Source organism: Myodes glareolus, chromosome 19 (genome assembly GCF_982192425.1).
Source record: "Myodes glareolus chromosome 19, mMyoGla1.1, whole genome shotgun sequence".
NCBI lineage: Eukaryota > Metazoa > Chordata > Mammalia > Rodentia > Cricetidae > Myodes > Myodes glareolus.
In genome coordinates this window covers 58512286-58537249 of record NC_142044.1, presented here as the reverse complement: position 1 = coordinate 58537249, position 24964 = coordinate 58512286, and the positions used below count along the sequence as shown (strand labels likewise).

Below are 24964 nucleotides of genomic sequence, written 5' to 3'. Positions count from 1 at the left end.
GGAACACTGTAGTGGCTTTTCATTTGTATCTTAATAAATAAATTTTGCCCAAAGATCAGAAAAGAAAAAAAAATTACACTGGCCAGCCTTACAGAACAGGCAGCAATGACACACACCTTTAATCCCAGTAGCCACACGAGTTGCCATAGAAACCGGGCAGCGCACACCATTAATTCCAGCCTGAGAGAGGATTCTAAAACGGGAGGAAACAGCTCTCAGGCACAGTCTCATTCTGAGATTCCTGGAGGAAGGATTGCCACTTTGGACTGAGGGTAGAGGTAAGAGCCAGCGGCTGACTGCTTTGCTTTTCTAATCTTTAAGTTGAACCCCAATTTCTCTCTCTGAGCTTATTATTATTATTATTATTAATTGTGCTTCAGAACATTAACCAGGGGCTACATTTCAGACCCTAAGGGATACAAAGACTCAGGCTCAAGCATTTAGGTCTTAGAGACAACATAGGAGTCAGTCTGAGGCGAGTCGCCTCCCAAAGGTGGAGTATTCTAATAACAGTGAGTGGGCCTGTTACAGAAGCTCGGCTTTACTACAGTTAGGTCCACGGTAATGCTCAGCTGACCAGCCACCCCCCCAGGAAACTGTCTCATATTCCAAGGTGCTAATGCTTGAGCCCTGACTAGGGGAACCCCATTCTCTGTGGGCTAGGTCCTTCCTCATAGAGACAATGGTGGCCACTCACTGCACACCTATGGATTGCTTCCTTTCTGCCCATTAATTGCTGACACCACCTCTCTTTATGGTATCTGAAATCCCCCCTTTTATTTCTCTCCTTGGGCTTACTGGGCAACGTCTTCTCTTTCCTCACTGATCTTACCTCTCAGCCAAAACATCACTTCAAATGCTTTCTATTCGAAGACTATCAAACTCTTATGATCCTCTCTTGTCTTTTATTACCACTCACGCCCCTTGAGATGTTGTTGTTTTAATATCAATGTCATTAGTTCTTAATACAGTCCTATAAAATAGAATGCATACCATAAATGTCTGACAAATGAATAAACTGAGAGCCTTGTAGACTAATGGCTCCCTGTTATTCAGAAATGGACGGGCAAGCTCAGAATAGCACAGTGTAACTGGCCTCCTTCATCCTTAACCCTTTACTGGTTGGTGGGTACTGCAGGCTATGAGGAGAGGTACTGTTTTATCTTGGGGTACCCAAATAGCATTGAGTACAGGGCTTCCAGAGCATTTGAGGTTCCCAGACACTTCAGAGAGCTTAATAATAAGAAGACAGAAGAGGCAAGGTTCTGAGAACGAGGCTATTCTCTCCTCAAACACACCGCACAGACCACTCCTGACTTGGTTTTGTCAATTGCACCAACTCCAGGCACTGCACATTGAGAGCCACAAGCCGGAAGTGGTCCCTTCTTCCACATTTTTCCTCAATGGAAGCTCTAACATCTCACTGCTTTCACGGGCCACTGACCTCTTCGATTCTGCTCCATCCCAAACAGCCCCTTCAACTTCCACAGTTTGGATTGTCCTGGGTTAGGGTCAAAATTCAAATTCTAACTCTTCCATGTATTACCCCTCTGATGTTGAGCAATACTTTGAGATAAAGTGTCATTGTTTTCACCTCTAGCGTCATCATTGAAGAAATCGCTTCACTTCAGGGTAAAAGATTAAATGGTATACAATGTAACACATGATGCCTGGTACACAATCCCCTCTATTCTTCAGAACCCCGAAAATCACCTCTCCTTTCTAATATAAGAAATCTGAAAAGACTGGCAATAACCATCCACTCTTCCTCTACACTGTACACACAGTGGCCTTCCAGAGTGATACATTGTATCAGTTTACAGGAACGCCTCCAGTGGATCTTAACCTTCAGTTGCCTGACCCTCTGCTTTTCAGACTTGTCCATGCTTTGTGCCCATAGTGACACTGATCCTTAAACTATGTCTTTGGTATCTAAGGAGTATGTATTCTTCCCACCCTCTGGAGGAAATGATGTATCTGCTCAACCCATCCCTTCTGCCACTGTGTCCCAAGGCCACTGATAGACAGCGGAGCACATGTGCCCATCACAGACGCAGAAAGCATCAAAAACTTCCTTCAAACTCATTTTCTTGCCTTAATGACATTCTTTCAGGGAGATAGGCTAATTTTATTTAGCCAACCTCAAATTATTAGGTATTTAGGTTGTTTTTAATTTTTCACTATCATAAGAATCTTTGTGGAACAATCTTTGCACACCTTTTATTACTTCCCCAGGGCACAATACTAGAAGTAGAACTATTAAATCAAGTGTGTTTTCAAAATCCTTTAACGTGCACAGCCATACTGCCCTCCAGAAAGGTTGCACTAATTTATCTTATTTTCATTCTTATTTAGTTCTTTACAGAGAACTCCCAAGGTATTTACCAGACTTCTCTTCACATAATTGGTAGAGCTTGGAGTTGGCTTATAATGCCCCCCGCACCCCAAACTATAAATACTTAAACAGTTGACTCAAGGACTGGGCATTTACATTTGCTTGAACATGTTAATAATCCAAGCCTGGTGCTACTTTAACAAAATAGATTCTATTATTTTCCTTTGTCATGTCACTTCACAAAACTAAATAAATAAATAAAACTGTGTCATATTTTAAAAATTGATCTAAGCAGCTTTAGCTGTGTCAAGCAACTAAAGTAAATGAGCAGATGCACTCTACTTGTCAGACAGGCACCGAGCGGGAAGCGACTGCTCACTTCAAGGACCTCTCGAGTCTGAGTCTAAAATCACCATCTTTACTTCTTGGGAGAATTTACACTCTCATCAGTAACATTCTTGATATCTGAAAAATTAGTGCAGGATGTCTTTGTGTTAAAACCAAAGACAATTAATATCGCACACTGACTGACACAGCCATTGCTCCATAAATATCTGTTGAATAAATGATTACCTGAAAACACACTTTTAACTAAAGCTTATCTCAGGGGCTTGCTGGGAAATCTTACATATGAGACCTAAACCTTCACTATGCTCTCTGATTTGTATTTGAAAAAAAAAATAAGACTTAGAGTTTCTTTTAAAAAATCAAGTCATAAAGTAAATTGTGCTGTGAATCCCTACATCTTCGTGGAAGCAAATCCGTCAGCACTGTAATGAAATCTAACTTCTTTACACACGGAATTCTGGTAAATCCAAAGTGACTAATCATTGTGACAATGTGCCCCTCACAGAAAGAAGCACAAGGACTGTGACTGTGGGGAGAGCGGGCTCACAGCTCAGCGTGAAGACGGAAGAGAGTGACTACCACCCGCCCTGCGGAAACAGAATGTATTTATAGCTCCCTTTTTGAGAGATTAATAAAGCTCTCAGAGAAATAAAGAACACCGTGATTACAACTACAAAGGACAGAGTGACAAAATTAAAGAAGACTTCTGCTCCTAAGCACTGTGGATGACCCACTCCACGCCTCATTGGCTTAACAAAGGGACTGCTACACAGGACTCACCTGTGAATTACTCTGTGCAAATCCTGATTTTAAAGAGGGGGTCCCCACCACTCCTTCACGTGACCCTGCTTTGTCAGTGGAAAAAACAGGAACTCCAGTGACTAAGCATTAAATAATGAAGTACAATGTGATGAGATGCCAATTACTTAGAACTAATGAGATAAACGTAGATTAACTTCAAATACTCTTAGAACTCTGGTAAGCAAAGTACCAATGGTTTCGTCATTTTATTTTCACTTGGCTAATCTTTGCAAAGTCCACAAAGACGCATGAAAAATAAGTCAAAGGTACTTAATTCAAGTAAAAAGTATTAATTACTTTATGTGCTAATTTATTAGTTACATAGCCTGTGCTCCAAAAGGTTTGGAAAGTAGAATACATAAACTAATTAACTGCAGCTTAATTTAAATTCACGAGTTGGTGGAGCAGTGTGATGAGGAATTTACCCAAGCAGGTAATGTGTGTTCACGAAGGGCCAACAAAACAGACAAGTACTTTAAATGACAAGCATGAAAGAAAGTGAATATTTAGCTGAAGTTCAGTTTCAAACTTTACTTTTAAATTGACATTTTTAGTTTAATTTAAAAAAGAAATACGCACTCATTGTGGGTCATTTAAAAAGCAAGTTACCTGGAAGGGAAATCACCTGTAACTTACCACTGAATAAAGGGGCAAAGGTTTGTTGAGGTCATTTACAAACGTATTAGCTTCTAAAAACAACCTGGAGAGTTCATCTTCAAATACAAGCCCCAGTCTTTGGTCTAGAGCAGTGGTTTCAACCTGTGGGTCGCGACCCCTCAAGGGGATTACACAACCCTTTCACAGGGGTCGCATATCAGATATCCTGCATTTCAAATATTTACATTATGATTCATAACAGTATCAAAATTATAGTTATGAAATAGTAACAAAGTGATTTTACAGTTGGGAGGCACTGTGTTAAAGGTCGCAGCATTAGGAAGGTTGAGAACCAGTGGTCTAGAGCTACTGACTTAGAGATGAGAAGAAGGCAAAGCTATCCGCACACAGTAAATCTAGATACAGTCGAACATTGCTGCCCAGGATGGAGGGAGGGTTGCAAAATGCAGTGTTCTGGACACGACATGTCCACTGCACTCATGAGCTTATGGTGTAAGACCTGTACAAGATGGGTCTGTCTATCACAGGTAGAGGAGGGACTCAAGAGCCCTGTTCTTCCCTGAGGAGCTATTGGCAATCATCAGTAGCTAGGGCAAGAGGAGTCCTTTTCTTCAGGGGTAAAGCCCACGGTACTCCAGTAAATTCCAAATGCTCACACAGAAAACAAACAAAACAAGAGGATATGAAAGTAGCAGCAAGGAGTGGGGTATTGTATAGAACAAAGGGTTCCCCTGGAACGGGAAAAGAGAGAGAGAAAGTGGGGGTGAAAATGAACATCATATGCCACATTGTATAAAAATGTCGACAAATAAAAAATACACTTTTTTTTTAATGAAAAAAGGAAGACATACTTCTTCCCGGAATGCACCTTTTCACACGCATGTGCAGGTGCACATAAGCAGATTTGTTCATGACTGCTTTTCCCCTCCAGGCTTTTCTTGAATGTGCTCTAGCTGAGGAACCCCTTGTCCCTTTAATAGACGGCGTGTAGAAAGGTGGGCCACAGGGGACTGTGAGTGCCGGGCAAATGTTGGTCTTTCTTCAGCCCTAAGGCCAGGCAGTAAGAGGAACACTCAGTAAAAGGGTGTTCTTTTCCCATCTTTGGAAGTACCAAGGTCTTCGATGAGCTGGCATGACACAATCTGACTTCCCTTTCCGTATCATCACTGTTCTCTGTGTGGTTATGAGGTTCAAGGTCAATGACATTAACCACGTTGGAAGTAAGCAGCAGGATCCAGACTCACTGCTCCTGCGCTGTGTACTCCAGAGAAAACAAAACACACAACAGGCTTCGTGCCACAATTTAAAACTCCTAATTCTAACTCAACTGATTTATTTTAAGCTCCAAGTTTAGTACGGTAAGCAGAGCAGAAAGCAAAAGGAAGAATAAAAATCTTTCAAGGAAGCTCCTGGCATTAGTCCAAAACATTTAAAAAAAAAAAAGATCGAAAGTAGATCTGATTTCTCTCCAAAGCATGAGCCTGAAGGCCTACCACCTGCGAAGGTGACATCATGAAGCAATGACTGCGAGCGAGCAGTGTCCAGTAACCCACCATTGCGTGAATCTCTGGCTTCGGATTCCCAGATATGTGGGGAGATGCTCATCTCAGGGAACTTGTTCAAGTTGTTAGGATTCTTTGTTATTCACCACCCTTCCTTACAGCTCCCTGGCTGACTTGGAAATGGGAGGAGGTTTTCCATCCTTCAGTCAGGCCTCCAAGAGATCCTCCCACCAGAACAATGGTTTCACATTACTGGAAAAAGCCCCAGTTCTGCACCAATGAGGAAGCTCAAAGGGAACTGTGCAGTTAACATCTAACTTCTAAACAAAACCTTACGGCATACAACAAAATTCATTTTAATCTTCTGGCCTTCATATTCCTTTCATACTGAATTATCAATGTACTTTGCTTTAATCTTAATTTATTTCTTGTAATAACCTGAAATGGATTTTCCCTTTTCTACTTGTTTACTTTAGGTGACAAAAGTGTATGTATTCATCATATGCAGCACACTCATTTCACATATTCATACATGTGGAAGGCTAGCTTCCACCTAGTCAGCATTCAATCACCTCACACTTGTCCTAGGAGGCGAAAACCATTCTCTTAGCATTTGCAACAATGCAGTACATTAACTATGGTCTCTGTGATATACAAAAGATCTCTTGAAATATATTTGTTGAGTATAACAACAAAAGATGTTATACTCTTTGACATCTCTTCTCAAACCCTCTACTCACATAAAGCTCTGGGAAGCATATGATTTTAACATTTAAATAGTTCACAGAACTGTCAAATACTTTCCAATAACATAAATCATTTAATGTAGATTATAAATGAGTAGGGATAAAATAAACATGAAACTATGCAGCGTTTTTTTCTTTTTGGTTTCTCGAGAAAGGGTTTCTTTGTAGCTTTGGAGTCCATCCTGAACTAGCTCTTGTAGACCAGGTTGGTCTTGTATTCACAGAGATCTGCCTGCCTCTGCCTATTTTCTCTCTAGTGTTGGGATGAAAGGTGTGTGCCACAACCGCCCGACTCTATGTAGTATGTTAAAGCCATTAAGAAACAATTTTTTTCATTATCTACACTGCTATCTGTTGTCTTATTGGCCACAAGCAATCACATACAATATATCACTCATATCTGTAGGTTCTTCATTCACAGATTCAACTAAACTAAGATGGGAAATGTTTGGTGAAAAAAATGCACCTGGAACCACATATACAGACTTTCCCCTTGTTATTCACAAGCAAGAAACTTTAATGGCTATTTATTTTGCACTGTGTTTATATTAAATGAAACAAAGATGATGAAGATGTGGGATTATATGCAAATATCCTGCACCATTTTCTATAAGAGACTTGAGCACTCTCAGATCTTGGTATCCAATGCCACCCTGGAATACACTGGGCATATTCAAAATCTACCCATGTACCCGAAATAAAGATACCTTAGAATGTGCTTAATGAATAGCCTAACTATCACTTCAATAGATTTTATTTAAAAAATCTGAGGCAGGGCCTCATCATAATAGCAGGCCTGGAACTCACTATCTAGACCAGACTGGTCTTGAACACACAGAGATCTGCTTGCCTCTGCCTCCCAAGTGCTGGGATTAAAGGGGTGTGCTAAGACACCAGGTCTTTCAGTAGATCTTTTAAAATATATTAGATAAAGTTATTATAAAAACACTAAAACTAAAAGACAACAGCTTAACTTCTTAAAAGGAAATCTACCCAAAATTTACCCTGGGCATAACATTTACTGATGAAGTTTTGCAACTAATTCTGTTAAAACCATAAGCAATAGAGCAGCAGCTCCTACAATGAACTGAATTCCTACGATGAGTTCAGAAGTCCTAGCAATGTACATAAATGAAAAAAATCAAAGAACTCTAGGGAGGTAAAGGTAAACAACACTGTCGTAATTTGTAGACATTGTGTTCTTCATCTGAAACAAATGTAAAAGAACCTGTGGGCACATTAGAACCAAAGAGTTTATCAAAATACCTATACAGACTCACAAAAATCAAAAGTCTTATATAAAACAGGTTAACAAATTACAACTTAAAATATTTTGACAACAGCAATAAAAATTTTAAATAACTAAGAAACACTAATAAAAAATATACAAAACCCGCATGAACACTGTAAAACTTCATTACGGGATATATAATCTCATTAAATGCAGTGGTGCACTGTGTTTATCATACTAGATAACCTAGGAACTTGTAAGCACTTCTCAAGAGAAATCATCTAGCTTCTAAGTAAGCAATTCTGATTGGTGGGATTCATCTGAGCAACGCTCATGAGATTGAAAACTAACTAATATCTGTATTATTATATAAACAAGGTTGACTGTTACTTTAAAATTTTTACTTCTTAGTTTCTGAGTCAGAGCCTTCCGACACATTCTAGAAGATTCCTATGGCAAATTGTTAGACCCTGTAAGTCCCTAACTTCCTGGAATGCTGGGAGATGTAGTTCTGTTATACACTGGCTAACCCGAAAGCCCCACCTGCCCAAGGACCACGTAAAATCCTGGCATTCTGGGAGTTGTAGTTCTTGGAAAAGAACAAACAGCCTCATGGGAAAGTACGGTGGCCTGTGGGTTTTGTCTACAAAAACCCCAACAACACATGCCTCCGGGTCAGGCAGCTGAAAGTTTTAAGATAATGCTCGGACTGGAGAGATGACTCAGAGGTTAAGAGCAGTGACTGCTCTTCCAGAGGTCCTGAGTTCAATTCCCAGAAACCACATGGTGGCTCACGGCCATCTGTAATAAGGTCTGGTGCCCTCTTCTGGCTAGCAAGCATACAGATAGGCAGAACACTGTATACATGATAAATAAATAAATTTAAAAAAGATGGTGGTCCCGACCAAATTCCATCATGGTCAGAATTTAGTATTTTTATAAAAAACTTGCTTTAATTTGGTCAGAATGGTGGGACTGGTTTTTCTCTGGCTGATTTCAGGACTAACATAATGCGAACTACAAATTCTATGTGTACACCTTTCCTTAACTTCAGAGAAACTAAGTTTCCATCAATACTAGGAATGGATAAAAAAAATTAAATAAAATTTATTCAGGACTGTATGTGCTGCTTTCGAGCTGTCTAGACCCCACTTCCCACTTCCGCCATCATTTGATTTTATCATCCTGTGGTCAGGAACACATCCGTCCTGAAACAGGTAAGGCCATGGGACAAACCAAAATCAAAGAAGATCAGTCCTGCGACTGATAGTAGTTGTAGCAAAAAATGGAAAGAAAGAAGCAGTTACAACCAAGACTGTGATGGAGGAATTGGAGCTAAGCAGGGTTTTGCTTTATTTAAACCATCTTTGCTCATTATAATATTGACCCCACATATTTACTTGCAGTTGTTTGGGTGCCAGACACTGACGGCAGCTCTCAGACACTCTTCTCTTCCACTGTTATAAAGCAAAGCCTGAACATTTTTCTGATACGGGGTGATCTGGTGACTGAGGAAATGAAACCAGTCCTGATTAGCACGGGCCAGTGAAAGACTTCATCTTCCTAGTCCGGCCCCCTCTGCAGACACAAAGATGAACTCTATAAGGGCCACAGAAAACAATCCCCATGGACACTGAAAGGGCCCTGACGTAGAACGGAGCAGTGTTTGGGTACCACATATATACATTTCCCCCATATGTTTCAAACCGTTTTCGGATTGCTACTAAACCTAGAACAATGAAATGGTTGTCTACACTGTACACCTTACTAAACCTAGCATAATGTAATGTTTATATTGGTTGCTTATATTTTATATCATAGAGAAGAACAAATAGGAATACATTTGCATGTGTTCAACAGGAAACATTTTTTCTGAACACTTAAAAAAAATTTTAGATTTATTTATGTGTGAGTGTTTTGCCTGCATGACTGGTGCCCACAGTGATCAGAAGAGAGCACTAGATGGCCTGAATTGGAGTTACAGGTGGTTGTAAGTCATCAATCATGTGGGTGCTGGGAACCAAACCCAGGCCCTCTGTGAAAATAAAAAGTGCTCCTAGTCACTGAGATATCTCTCCAGTCCTTTTGGAACTTATTTTTTTCAAAACCTGTGGTTGGCTAGATACATGGGTGCAGAGCCCCAGGAGCAGGGAGGTTGGCTAGTGCTGAATTATAGCAGAGGATGGGATGGCAACGAATGTGACTCATTTAGTAGAATGCTTGCTTAGCATGGAGGATGCCTTGGGTTCCATCCCCAAGTCAACAACTCTGCTGTCCTAGTTTGGTTTCTTTTGCTGTGATAAACAGTATGACCAAAAGCAACTCGGTGAGGAAAGGTTGTCTTACAGGTTAGAGTCCGTCGTCCAGAGAAGCCAAGGCTGGAACTTAACGTCGAAACTGAAGCAGAGACCATGGATGAATGCTGTTTACTGCCTTGCTCCCTGCTTCTGCATAGACAGTTGTTGTTTTTTTTTTTAAATACATCTCAGGTCTATTTGCCCAAGGGCACCATGGTCCACATTAGGCGACATCCTGCTCCATGAAATAGCAATCAAAAGAATACCCCAGCCTCACACCTGCAGACATACTTAGAGGCCAAACTGATGAAGGCAACTCTTTCGTTGACGTTATCTCTTTTGAGGTGTGTCAAGTTGCCAACCAAGATTCGTCACCACTCCTGGCATGATGACATTTATCTATAATCCCAATACTCAGGAGTTGCAGACAGGTAGACCAGTAGTTCAAGGTCACCACTTCACCGTGAGTCTAAGATGAACCTAGACTACGTGGCAAAGGAAGAAAAGGAGGGAGAGATGGAAGGAGGAGGGGAGAAAGACTATGATCTATGTTAGACAGGGAACCACAGTGGGAGGCTGCACAGGGTCCTTCCAGAGGCGCTTCCTCATTTCTGAAAAGAGAGATAATGCTTCTGCTGCTGGCTGCCTGGATCCCAGCTGTCACCTCATACCCAGGGGATGCTTACTTGAGGATCAGGGCCAGGGGGAAGGAATGGCCTCATTAAGCCGGAAAACCACCGGTCTCAGAGCTGGTTCAGAGCTGGTTCTACCTTCTGAGTAGTTACATCATTATTTCCTTCTAGCAATTACCCATTTGAAATCTTGTTTTCTTGTGACTTGCAGTAAAAATCATCCAAACGGATCCAGCAGAAAGCATGGCGTAAGGCAAGCACGGCTTGCTGAAACAACTCACAGTGACCGCCAGATCAAATGCAAAAGCAGAGAACTTATGCTTTCAAAGGGGGAGAGTCCAATTTGGACGTGATTTCACCAACACAAAGGGGTGAAAAAACATACTATCTGAAAGCTTGACCGGGATGGAATTTTCTCTTACTCCCGAGAAGACATAGGCCTTTCATGTTGGTATGTTTAAGGTGCCTGTGGCCCTTTTCGTCCCATTTCTTACCACAGCCCTAAAACTTGCTTACAGAACTCTTTTGATCAATCCTGGCAGAGCCAATTGTAGTGTTGTTTTAGGAAATCAATGTGACATACACAGAAAACTTTCCTTTTAGGAGAAACAGGGCTTTGAAATTGCTTTTCCTCGGCATTGCCCTAAATCCCCACTAAGCCCCGACGAGGACTACAACAGAGCTCAGAAACGTCTGTCCAATTAATAAAAATGTGGTTCCAAAGCCAGGCTTTCAATTTCGACACAGTATAAAATTAAGAAATATGTACAAATGCAAACTGAAAGCACTTCAAAGCAAAGCTTATGGATATCAACATCAAGGTACATCACTCACTGTGTTGGAGGACTGCCAAAATTAATGATTTTTTTTTTGCCTCCTGACTTATGAGAGTCACCCTGACACCCACGTCCCTGTCTAAAGCAAATGAAGAAATTATTAATAATGTGAGTAGCTCCAGGGTTCCTTCACCAAGCAGTAAAGCTCTTGTCCAAAGCCATGTCATTTCCTTTATACTTTAATGGATTTGATAAACATATTTAACTTGCTTTACATAAATCTAGCCCAACCCTATTGGCACATGGGGTGGTCCGTGAATATATGATAATAGTAAATATGAATGCATAGGCTATTATACTTAATCTGGGGAAAATGGTCAAGTCCACTAGTTACTTTATTCTAGTAATAAAGCTGGTTAAAAGGAGAGTCACGTCTTTTATAGCAGAGCATTACCTTAGAAAACCACCAAATCCAAGTAAAAATAGAAGGTGCAGCATTAACGTTTATAACTTGACCACATTGGAAATTTATGTAACATCTATATATGCTATTCTATTTCATCTTAATCATAATAACACGTGATAGATGTTGAGGTCCTATTTTCCTGAATCTAGGATACCATATGACAGTCAATATTTATATACCAAAAAGAAAAAAAATTTCAACCAACTAGAATTATGATAACCTTTTTGTTAGACGCAATCTAAACTCAAAGAAGTCTAAATGTGGGGGGAAGTTACAAAATTGACAGAAGACAGAAGCTTCACTTGCTGGGCTCGGCCTGACACACTTGTGCACAATGGCTGTGGTCCCTGCCGGATCCCAGCCGTGAGGAAGCATGAGCCCCTCCTTCACTGACTCTGGCATCTTCTTTGCCCTTTGTGCTGATGCCCAGGTTGATTTTGGAACTGCCTAGCGAATATGGCAGAGCCTCGGTTTCAACTGAGTTTCCTTAATGACTTCACGGAGCACAGCCCCAATTCCAAACCATGTACTCAGCAAGAACGCCACTTTTTACTCTGACACAAACAATAAATGTACTCTTTTTTTTTTTTCCGATGACACCATTATCACCTGCGGAAATGTTTCATGTAAGTTAAATTGCTCTGGCTAGGACAGTAGCTCAATTAGAATCTGAATGTCATTTTCTAAATCCTGGGCTTATTCTGTTGTTACCAGGTAAACTTAGGACTCCAAACTTAACCCTCTCCAAATTTAAACACATAAATAATAATGGTTGTCATTATAAATGAATAAAACACTTGTTTGTTTCATTTTACAAAAAGGTTTCATCACTTGCATTCCAAGACTAACCAGAAATGAAAAGGTTAAAGATTGGTATAGTTTAAGGGTAAAGTATGGATGAGGACAATAAAAGCTGTGTGTGTGTGTAATAACAGTTCATTCGCAAGGGGGTGGATAGAATGATGGAATGATTCCCAGCATGGATCTAAACATCCACGTGTTACACGTCTTCTGTCCCACTTGAGTTATGTGCAGTTTGCATTCCAACAGAGAAGTTCCAGGCGGCTGTGCCAGCCTTGGCCTGTTGTTTGAATTTTTTCAAAGTAAGAATGGCTTTGTTTCCCAAGAGGCCTACGCAAAGGAAAGGGAGGAGGCACGGCTGCCAACGGGTGCAAGAGAGGAAAGGACGGGTGACAGAAGACATGAGGGCCACAGACACAGGGTCTGGTATCAGGAGGAGAAGCTGAATTTGTGTGAGGACAGAGCCCACCTCAGGTGTGGTAAGAGTTAAATGAGAAAAAAAAAATGCAAGCAAAATGCACCTCTGGCAGCAGAGCGTGCACGCACACGCACGTGCGCGCGCACACACACACACACATACACACACACACACACACACACACACACACACACACACACACACGGAATGCTAACTGTTACTGCACTGTTAATTATCAGCCTCCTTCCCAGCCAGGTGCTAGCAGCCCTGGTGTGCCTTAGTGTAAATCTCTACACAACAGAAAAGGCAGCTCCTGAGGAGTGACTCTCCCTTCAGCCTGAAACCAAAGAGGAAGAGCCTGGGCAAGCTTGTTTGAAATTCAACAAAATTTCCTGCTCACACGCCTTGAGGGAGCATGGCCTGAGGAAACAACGAAGGGATGTTTGGTTCAGGGTCCACCAGGTCAATTTCCTCAGTGGTTTACATGAGAACAACACACCTTTTCTCACCTCACAATATAAAAGGGGATAAATGAAATTACAACAGAAAACAGATCCTACCCTTTGCTTTTCATTTGTTCCTTTTTTATTGGTCTCCTTTTTAGTCTCATCTTCGTACACGAGGACGAAGTCGATGCGTCTCTGGCCGTCTGTAAAGTAGAGGGAGTCAGGCTTCCCGTTAAACTCCTCCTGTGAGGAACGAGAAAACGTGGGAATGTGAGCTTTGTCTCGTTTTCATGAGTTCACCGATGAGCTCGCTGAGAGAGAGAAAAATACATTCATGCCTAGGTCTCCGACCTCTGCAGCATTATCTGTTCTTGGGGAGGGGCAGCCTGTGACATGAGAAACGAGGGATTCGCCTCAAACGCTTGGGAACGGTCACTATTACATGCAGGGCACAATCACCCCAGATTCGACCTGCCTGGACAGCAGAGGGGAGTCAAGTTTGGACAGGAACTCAGGAATAAGGACTTCCTGGCTGTGGGACTGAATTTTTTTGCAAGAAGGAAAATATGAGATGGAACATTACTGATGGAAGCCTCATCTGTCTCCTACCCCCACGCTTCTAACTGGCTTTCATGACACCTCTCCAGAGGTCATCGCTTCCTCCAGGGAGTCATTTTGAACACATGCCAAGAAGAGCTGCCATGCACACAAAGCCACGTTAGTCATAGGTGTTGGTCTGCAGATTCATGAGCAGTGTCCCCTGACCCATATGACGCAAATTTCAAAACTTGTAAATATTGATAGTAACAAATTAAATGAGTCTTCAATTAAGAACTTAAAAGATTATAACCTAAAGCATATACAGTGGTGCAAACCACTCTAATTCCAGCACCAGGGAGGTTGAAGCAGGCCAGCCTGGGCTATGATGGGATACTGTCTCAGAAAGAAGGGTGGGTAGGGGCGTAATGAATACGATAACAAAGTAAGACACCAGAACAAAAGATGGGCCTAATACAATCACTCTGTTTCTGTACACACATTGGCATGGATGGTTTAGTCTACAGCGAGGAGTGTGTCCTAAAATAAGATATTAGAGCAAAGATGGGGCTAATACAATCGCTCTCCTTCTGTTCCCATACACACATGAACATGGTCGGTTTAATCTACAGGGAGGAGTCTGTTCTCACAGGCTATAAAAAATGCTTATGCTAGCTTCATTGTTTAAGAATGCGTTTTAACTGGTAAGAGATCGTTTTAACTCCCCCCCTCCCGCCGCCATTAAACACAAATGGAGAATTGTGTTTTGCAATCGTTTGATGGAACGGCATGCATGATCTGTTCATGAAACGCGATTACTTCTCTTATCTTATGCATTCGAGCATCAATTAGCACAGAAATCATCCGATTCTGCCACCCCCACAGCACCTCCTATTCTTCACACTTCTAAGAAGATGTAATCTTCGCAAACCTTAAAGCCGCTATGTGTTCTTTCTTTCCTCTCTCCCAACAGGGGTGTGTGAAGGCGTCTCGGGATCTCTTCCTATTCGTCAAGCTACCCTACCTGCAGAAGCTCCCTTTATTCCCACATCCCACCAAGTCAGTGGTCCTCACCCCTCCTAATGCTGCAACCCTTTAATACAGCCCCCATGTGTTGTGGTGACCCCCAACCATACAATCATTTTCACAGCCACATCACAACTGTAACTTTTGCTATTGTTATGAATCGTGATGTAAATAAATATCTGTGTTTTCCTATTGTCTTAGGTGACCCCCATGAATATTCCAGCATGATACTGGGGGGAAGGGGGAGAGAGAACTTGGGGGATAGGAGGAGGGCAGAGACTATCAAGATACATTTATGGATCTTGAATACATATAGGGAATTTTCAAAAAGGAAGAGAAAAAAATTAAAATGATTTTGCTCCGTACTTCAAACTAGTGTGAATTTGAGAAGGTAAAAAAAGGTACACTCTTCTTGCTGTTGTTGAGGAAGCACATGTGGGCCCTCATCCCAGTCCCAGCATCAAGTGAGACTTCCGGCTACTGCAGGACAATGGCTGAGGGAAAATGTCTCAAAGTGAGTGTCTTCCTGTAATAACTCTGCAGGGAACTTTCCTAGCAATCTGGTTGAAATGCGGGCACTGACCTTCCCCTTGAAGAGGATGCCATAGTCACAGCAAGAGGGAACTGATTCGGCTTTGGGGAGTCTGTCTTCTGGACAGACATGAAGTGTGGGGGTGAGAGGGGCCTAAGGGAAGGGCTGCGTGCATGGAGGGGCGCTGTGGTCACTCAGGGTAGGCATGGCTGGAACACTCCTCACCTCACTAATAAACACTCGCAGGCTCCTTGACATCAGGATTTCTGTGACCATAAAATAATTTCTCAACACGGGCCTAATCTCACGTGTTTCAAATGTCATTAGAACGGTCACCAACAGTCCCTGCGAGGAACCCAGTCCCACCTCACTCCCGCAGAATCTATTATGTCGTTTGAAATGCTGAGTTTAAATTATTTATTCACAATCAGGGTGAAATGTGGCTGTATTGGAGCCTTTGCTCAGACTCATGTTTATGTATGAGAGGGGCTGACACTTGCCTTGGATGGGGAAACTGATTGCACCAGGAGAGTTTCCACAGAGCCTGAAACGCTGAAATGCTCCAGGCTCCTATGGGCTAACAGCTTTTACCTCACAGAGAGGCCACAAGGAAGGCTTGTTTTCCAACAATAGTTGAGAAATTGCACTGTGAAAAATACTTAAACTTTCATATAATTAAAAGAGCAGCTATAGCATGAGTGGAGCAATGAGTTGCTCCCTCCAGTTCTTATGACTAGAAAAATGAAAGTGAATTCTAGAATCATGAGGGGAGGGAGGAGACTACTCGTAACACAGCTAAACTAAAAGTACAGTACCTTTATTCTGCAGTAAACCCTGATTTCTCTCTTTCCCCCCTCTCTCACACACACACCACACACACAAACCACATCACACACATACACCAAACACACCACACACACACCACACATGCATAGGCACATACACGTACATCACATGCACACATATATGCACATACCACAGGCACACACAAATCACACCACAAACGCACACACCAAACACATCACACACACTACATATTATGCACATACTACAGGCACACACATGCACATCACATGCACACATACACGCACATATCACAGGCACACACACACACACCACAGGCACACATACATGCACACCACATGCACATATACATGCACACACACACACATACACACCACACGTATACACCAAATACACCACACACACACTACATGTTGTACACATCATACATACACACATACCATAGGCACACACACATACACACCACAAATGCATACACCAAACACACCACACACACACTACATATTGCAAACATCACACACACACACACACACAGCCCGAGTCTAGGTCAGAAGTAGAATCTTTTATTCAGATCTCAAAGCACAGAATTTATTTTTACTCGTGTGCTACAAATGGTCTATTTCCATTTTTTCCTAACTCCGGAAAGGCACAAGATACAAATAAGTAAAGTATTTTTCTCTGTACAATAGTGCTAACATGCTACAAAGCCAGTCAAATTTCACTCCTTTTATTGGCTCAAAATGCAAACTGCAAATCAATATCAAAAGCCAAATATTGGCTAAAAATGTTCTAGGACGGCAGCAGCTGTGGGAGGCCGAGCGTTGAGGGGAAAGACAAACATCTGAGGCGAGCTGGGGCGGCTAGGGAAGGATGTGACACATTAGTCACAGGGGAGGGAAAAGAGTGTAGGCACAGAGTCAACATACAGGAGCTTCTCTGACTAGACCCGGCCTTCCACACTGCTGACTGCGGAGAACAGAGCAAAAGAGACCACCGGGGAGGATGGGCCCTGACACGAGGGCTGTTTTTAGGTGTGCCTCAGGATGTTCCGAGAACGTTTGGTGTTGACTCTGTGACAATCAGTGTGTACTCGGGACCCAGTGATTTCTGTGTAACTCACTCTTCCCCTTGGCTCAGTTCAGTTCTGGAAGGAGTGCCCAGTCCTTGCTCACCCTGGGCTCTCTGTGGGGCCTCTCCATGTATCAAGACCTCAGGATTTTTACATCCACCCCCCCCCCCAAACAAGACAGACTCTTCTTCTCCTAACGGGGGGGTGGGGGAGAATTTATGTTCGGTACAAAATAACTCTGAACAATACAGTAAAGTATAAAGGAAGAAATAAAAGTCATATGTAACCCCGTCTCCCAGAAATGAGCTGAGTTTTTAAATATTTCTGGAGAGCTTCCTTCCAGGCATGCTCACGCACATATTAACTAAAATGGTACCATACGCATGCACTGTTTTACAAACATCGATCAGAGACATTTTCTAGCTTTATGTAACGCTCTGAATCATCATGTTTAATAGCTGCAATATAATTTAGCTAAACAGTTCCTCCACTGATGAACACAGAAGTTGCTTCCAATTTTCTGCTTCTATAAACACTGCTGCAATGCGCTTCCTTGTACATATGTATCTGTGCACATGTTCAATTACTATTTCATTAGGCTAAATTCCGGAAGCCGATTTTAAGTGCTACGGCCTGTTCGAAGGCTTCAGATACACGAGTGACTATCCCAGCATGCTAAACCACACGCCCACCAGTACAGCGTGAGCATGTGAGTGTGGCAGGCACCACCCTCTCGAGATTACAGCCTTCCACTTTCCCACTACCGCAGCCAAAACGTGATTTCGGTTTTTCTTCTTTTGCACTTTCAACATTTTGCACTAATGTTAGAGGACACTAACATTATTACAGGCCCTGACCAAAGGAACTACCACTTTTTTAAGTAACACCTATTGCTACCCTTGACCTAACTGGACTTTCTAGTGGATTCTCCAGGGCTTTAGTGGTGAAAGCTGAGGCCGCACAGGGAAATGGGTAAGAAGGCAAAGAACAGGAAAGAACAGACTTACAGGACTCTATGTGGCTACAGACTTATAGGATTCTATGTGGCTACAGACTTACAGGACTCTGTGTGGCTACAGACTTACAGGACTCTGTGTGGCTACAGACTTACAGGACTCTATGTGGCTCCGTCTGAAAATCCCACAGCTATAAGACAAGTCAGGGACAGCTCCTGCACCTCATCAAACGTAACCCTGGAGGAGCTGTGAAGAAAGGTCTGGCAGAAGGGCCAGCGTACCTTTGAAGGAGCCACGCTGCAAGCTTACTGCAGAAATAGTGATGTGTAACCACTGTGGACACTGATACCCACCCGACTCAGAGTGATGCTGACGGAGACACTGTTGGGAAGGCAGCGGTCTGTGGTTATGGGAGAGACAGGGAACTATACAGACAGATATCTTAAAACGTTCTTAATTTTACCAAGTGTATTCTGGAAATAAAAAGGAGACATACCAGGCTCTGCTAGCCCACCCGCCCTGGGTTTGGCTGTGCTGACCGATTATTTTTACGTGGGCAGAGCACATTAAAATGAAATGTGCTCATTTTAGAAGGTCACCAGAGCAGCGGCTGACTGTTCATCATAGATTACAGGCCATCCTCATAACCACCAAATATCGGTTATGCATACCAGCTCACATACTTCTCTATATTTAGAATCTACCACTTATTTGGTTTTGGTTTCAAGTTAAATTTGATGTCACAATCTTAAAAACAAAAGTGCTATCTTCTATCTGTGAATTATTTCCATAATTTTCCAAGCGGTGGAACTTGTTATTTTCAGTTATTTCTTACACAGGCACAGATGTGGTTGCTTGGAAATATTGGGCTATGTCATTACAATGTCTTCTTACATGCCGTGGCCCTCTGACTCGGCGTGTGCATTTTGTCGTTGCTTCCCTTTGCTAGAGGCCTGTTATTAGGGACGCCACGTTCCAGATGCCAGCAAGGAGGAGGGCACACCTTCTCCAGTATCGTTGTCACTGTTTAAATAGTTTTAAAATTTCTGAACAAGAATCGAGGACATATGAAGACAGAACTTTGAAGCGACCTTTAAAATAAAAGTTCCTTTAAAAGGAGCCCCCTGAGGCTGGGGATGTGGCTCAGAGGCATTAGCATGGTCCTGGGTTTCATTCAAAGTGTCACACATAGAAAATTAACTAGATACTTATGGGAGGCTCCAGGCAGGTGCCCTTTTCATACTGTGCAGGGAGCTACCCTCACAGCCTTCTCTTAAACCATGGGGACTGTGGTGTGATGGACTTCATCCATCTGACTTCATTCTTTTTAATTTTCTGTTTTCCTATGAGTCTTCTGCCTTTAAAACAAAACAAAATAAAACCCCCAAAACAAAAAGCAAACAAAATCAGGTTAGCCTTAAAGATAAGAAAGGCAAAGAAACCTCAAACAATGAAAAGCAAAAGTGAAAGCGCCTATCGTAGCTTTTTATAACTTCCTCCTTCTAGAAGGAATCGCCATCTGTTTACACCATTTTCAGCTGTCAGCTATAGTGTTGGCAAGAGAACTGTTGAGAGATAGACTACAAGGAACTGTCAACATACTACCCACTACCTAAGGGCAGGGACAGGCTAAAGATGCGTGGTACAAGAAAGTGTGCTTGAGAAGGGCTGTCCTCCTGGAGACTAGCTTCCAGAGGCCGCAGATCCCCAGATCAGTGTGTCTATTGCAAATTCATCTTCTATCCACTTGCATAAAACCTTGAATCCATGTGAAATTTTAGCTTATACTAATCTTCTGAGGAATGTTGTGTAGGGTTTTCCACCTGAAACATGGCTGTCCTAAGTTCCATCTCTGGACATCTAAGCAATAGCTCCCATCCTGTATTCTGGAATCAGTCGGAACCAAAATAGTGCTGCACTAGCTTCTGGTGTATTGCTGTGTTTTCATGGCGCCCTACCTATAAGTTGAGTTATGGCACTCTTGGTCTTCAGGATCAATAACTTCACTATAACTTATAGCTGTATGTTCTTCTCTGCCCATCTGTGTTTGTCTTCATTGGCCACATTTCAACTACTTTTTAACATATCTGACTTGCTAAGTCTTAAACACACTGGTAGATTCCATTCACTAAACTCAGCTGCAAACTTCCCCCTTTTGCTCCAACATTCATGTCACATGTTCCCCAGGGTAATAGTTTCTGCTTTTAAATAAAGAGTCACTGTTGGCAAGGGTTTCTGTCCTGCTTGGTTTCTGCAGTTGTTAAGTCCCAAAGAAATCATACAGAGGTCTACATTAACTATAAACTCATTGGTGCATTAGCTCAGGCGTCTTATTAAATCTTATATTAGCCATTATTCTTGTCTGTGCTAGCCACATGGCTCGGTACCTTTCTCAGAGAGGCAGTCACATCTTGCTTCTTCTGTGGCAGGCTCACAACTGCAGAAAGAGCTTCCTTCTTTCCAGAATACTCCTGTTCTCATTGACCTGCCACTACTTCTTGTCTGGTTGTCCCGCCTATACTTCCTGCCTGGCTACTGACCAATCAGCGTTTATTTAAAATATAATTGACAGAATACAATTGTCCCACACCAAGTCACTGCACAACAGGCTCCTCAGCTGAAAATGAACACAGCAGTTTCCCAATGCAGTTAGGCACACTGTGACTTCCTGATACAGCCACCTAGACTGTGATTCCTGACACAGCCATCCACACTGTGACTTCCTGACACAGCCATCCACATTGTGACTTCCTGACACAGCCATCCACACTGTGACTTCCTGACACAGCCATCCACACTGTCACTTTCTGATATAGCCACCCAGACTGTGACTTCCTGACACAGCCATCCAGACTGTGACTTCCTGACACAGCCATCCAGACTGTGACTTCCTGACACAGCCACCCAGACTGTGACTTCCTGACACAGCCATCCAGACTGTGACTTCCTGACACAGCCATCCAGACTGTGACTTCCTGATACAGCCATCCAGACTGTGACTTCCTGATACAGCCATCCAGACTGTGACTTCCGGATGAGGACATAATGGCACAGAAAGTCTTCAGATCTTCCCTGGGTTCCTTCCCCAGACTCCATCAGGGTTGCAATCTGTCACTCCCCTAGTGAAATGAGGTTGACGGTCACCTAAGGGCTTTTCTGGCATGACAAGATGTCTTTGGTGAGCATCTCATCTGGGGGAGCAGTGTCATGTCTTCAGCCTTCAGCTGCCAGAATCCACAGCATGAGTATCCTCCTCCCTCAATATTTTATGTCCTGTGTATCTCCCAAGTCATAATGTTCTCTTACCTCTAGTTCGGAATTGATATTTTTAATTTCATTCAAACCAACAGGAAGGAAAACCCAGAGCCCAGGAAAGCAAAGGGCTGTACCAGTTGGCATCAGTTGGGTGATTTTCTATAGAGTTACTACTTTCCCCCTTCAATGCAAAGGTGGTTCTACGAGAAGGACTGCAATGAATCCTTGATGAAAATGGCAGGGAAACATTTTAAATGAATCACAAGGAGGAATATAGATAAAACTTTGTGAGCCAGAGAGATGGCTCAGAGGTTAAAAGCACTGGCTGTTCTTCCAGAGCTCCTGAGTTCAATTCCCAGCAACCACATGGTGGCTCACAAACATCTATAATGAGATCTGGTGCCCTCTTCTGGCATACATGCAGGCAGAATACTGTATACATAATAATAAATAAATACATTTTTAAAAGAACTTGAAAATCTCATTCAATTATTGGGAATGTTCTAGAAATCACGTGCTCTAAAGAAATGAAATTTTTTTCTTTTTTCAAGTTTTTTAGACAGGGTTTCTCCATGTAGTCCTGGATGTTCTGGAACTTGCTCTGTACACCAGGTTAGCCTCAAACCTACAAAGATCTGACTGTTTTTTGCCTCCCAACTAATGGAATTAAAGGTGTATGACACCACTGTCCAGCAAGAAATGGGTTTTTAATAGGGTTCTTACAGAGGACAGTTCAGTTTCCAGCAACTGTGCCAGGCAGCCCCCAACCACCTGTAACTGAAGTTCCAGGGGATCCAATGCTTTTCGCCCCCATGAGCACCTGATTTCTCATGCACATGTCCACATAGATACACACACATATACATGTGTATTGGGGAAAAAAATCTCTAAAGTGGCTACTTAAACTTTTGAGCTTACATTTTCCTCACATATACAGTACTTTTGGTATCTTAAAACAATATACTATACATGACTTCAGCTACTGTTATTTAGGAGGTAAATATGAAAGAAGGCAGAAATTAAAAAAAAAAAGGATAAGGACTTCAGCATCCATGAGATCTACGGTCAAATCCCAAATCTGCTGCAGACGGTGTGTGCCTTGGTGGATGCATGCTATCCTTTTAAGTTTACTCATGAAAAGGGGGCATCATGGGAAGAAAGATGGGGTTTTGTGCTGATCGGAACTCTGGAGTGACACCCAGCCTAAAGTCTGGGGTACAGACAAAGGTCAGGGACTGTGACCCATGGATGTTCTCTACTCAAACATGTCCTTTCGGATACCTGTGTCACTACCAGATGCTTCCACTGCATCTTGCTCTCTCTCTGGTCTCTCCTAGCCATGAGCTGCCTTTAGTAGAGAACAACACCCCGCTGTTCTCAGCTTCCAGTTGACTCTGCAGTGGAAATCCGGCTGAGTTTGTTGAGTTTCTCTTTACTTTTTTTTTTATTTTCCTTTTATTGATTTGAGTTTGCCGAATTTCTGTGAAACTGAGCCCAAGAGCTTTAATCTGAGGCATCAGAGACTTTGGAGCTCTCTTCAGTTTTGAGGAACATGGGACTGAAGTGAAGGCCCCATTCCACAAATGAGTAAGGGAGGCTAAAGGTTATAAATGTTACCATTAAATTGTACCCTGCCCTTCTACACATTCTATATAAAAAATGCTTATTTTTAAGGAAGATTTGCTTTTGATGATGTGGTGGTATGTGTGTTTGAGTGTAGGTTGGCACATGTGAGTTCGGTGTCTATGAGGCCAGTAGCAGACGTCAGCTACTGCTGCCACAGGAAAACTCTGAAACAGGTATGCCCACCTTCCACAAGGCGACAAAATCCTTCAGCTGCTCTCGGGTGCTGCTCCCAGGCACTCCTCAGCAAGTCTAGACTTCCTGACTGGGTATGTAGCATGCCTCTTGATCTGACTACAGCCTATAGATTAGACACGCTACTCTCTGTATTCTAACTATCCAGTCTAACCATCTTTTCTACGCAGAGTTTTGTCTGTCATTCACCTCCCCTCCTTTCTCATGTAACACCTTCTTTTCCTCCTCTAAACCACTTATCCAAACTCTACTTCTCCTTTATTTTCTAAGCTAGGAACGCACGTACCACACACCTCTAGTGACTCCTGACCCTTTAGGGCAGGGGATCTGAAAGGTCAAAATATTTCTGTAATATAAAATTTGTTGTTCTTGTGTTAACATCTGCAAGTCAGGGCTTAAGAGGGGTGGACACAGACTAGAGAGATAGCTCAGCATTTAGGAGCAGGGGCTACTCTTCTAGAAGACCTGGGTTTGATTCCCAGCACCCACAGTGGGGCTTGCAGCCTCTGTACTTCCAGTTCCAGAGGATTCCATGCCCTCTTCTGGCCTCCACTGGCACCACACAGCACACATGTGATATACAGACAAATACACAGGCAAATCTAGATCTATAAGCTAAGTCTTTTCAAAAAGAGGAGAAGGGTAAGAATCACTGCCTTACTGCACACAGAGGGTCTCCGGTCTCCACCGTGTCTCCAGTCACTCCCTAGCCACACTTGCAGTGCAGAGAAAGCCCCAGATGCAGAGCCACAACTGTTTTACTAACTAACACACTCAGCCTGCAGCTGTTGAACACGCTGCGTGAAGAATGATGTTCTCATAAAACACAGCTATCCACAGTACATCAAAGCCCCCGACGTCACAGGACAAGAGCTTCTGGGGTGTGCACTGAAATCGGAAGCATTCTTTCTATTACACAGACGAGTGACCAACATTTGGTTATAAGACATAGGTAGAGTTGGTGGATACTTTTGAGAAAACATAGTTGTTATTAATGACAATGTCCTAAAACTTCAGGCAAGTATCAGAAGTTAGCATAATTGCATTCACCATGGCCATCAGAGAGTGTCCTAATTAGTGGCTTTTGGTTGAGACTGAAGGTAATGTTTAAGAAATGTGATGGGCTTTCTTTCTCATTTTGTATAAGGAAACGAGTAAACACTTTAAGAGCTACTAATCTGTAATAACTATGGGAACTGTTTTCCAACTGCCCTGTGCATGGTGCAGAAATCATACTTATGAAGGATTCATTCAAAATATTTGAAACTCTTACCAATATGGTTTTACAATGTATGGTGCAACCCACTTTTCAGAAATTGCCAGTTGCTGAGTTTTGATGTGGAATCCAAGAACACACAATTACTTGAAGAGACTCTGAAGCAGTCCTCCCTCATTCAACTGACAATGTGGATAAGCCTGAATAATCTATGCACAGCAATCAAGACAATATATTGCCGCTTTAAAATATCTTATGTGTATGAATGTTTTGTCTCCACGCGTCTGTGTACCATGATGCCTGTCTGGTACCCATGGAGCCAGAAGAGGGCATT

The 24964-nt window shown here is 42.5% G+C and overlaps 1 protein-coding gene across 3 annotated transcripts in view; it reads right to left on the bottom strand.

Annotated features, from left to right (window-relative positions):
* Ano6 (anoctamin 6) overlaps window positions 1-24964 on the bottom strand; it is a 176605-nt gene that overhangs the window by 64175 nt on the left and 87466 nt on the right. For all 3 annotated transcript variants that reach the window (XM_048444763.3, XM_048444762.3, XM_048444764.3), the window contains one exon: window positions 13532-13660. In XM_048444763.3, the coding sequence (XP_048300720.1) occupies window positions 13532-13660 (129 nt within the window). The remainder of the gene's footprint in view (window positions 1-13531; window positions 13661-24964) is intronic.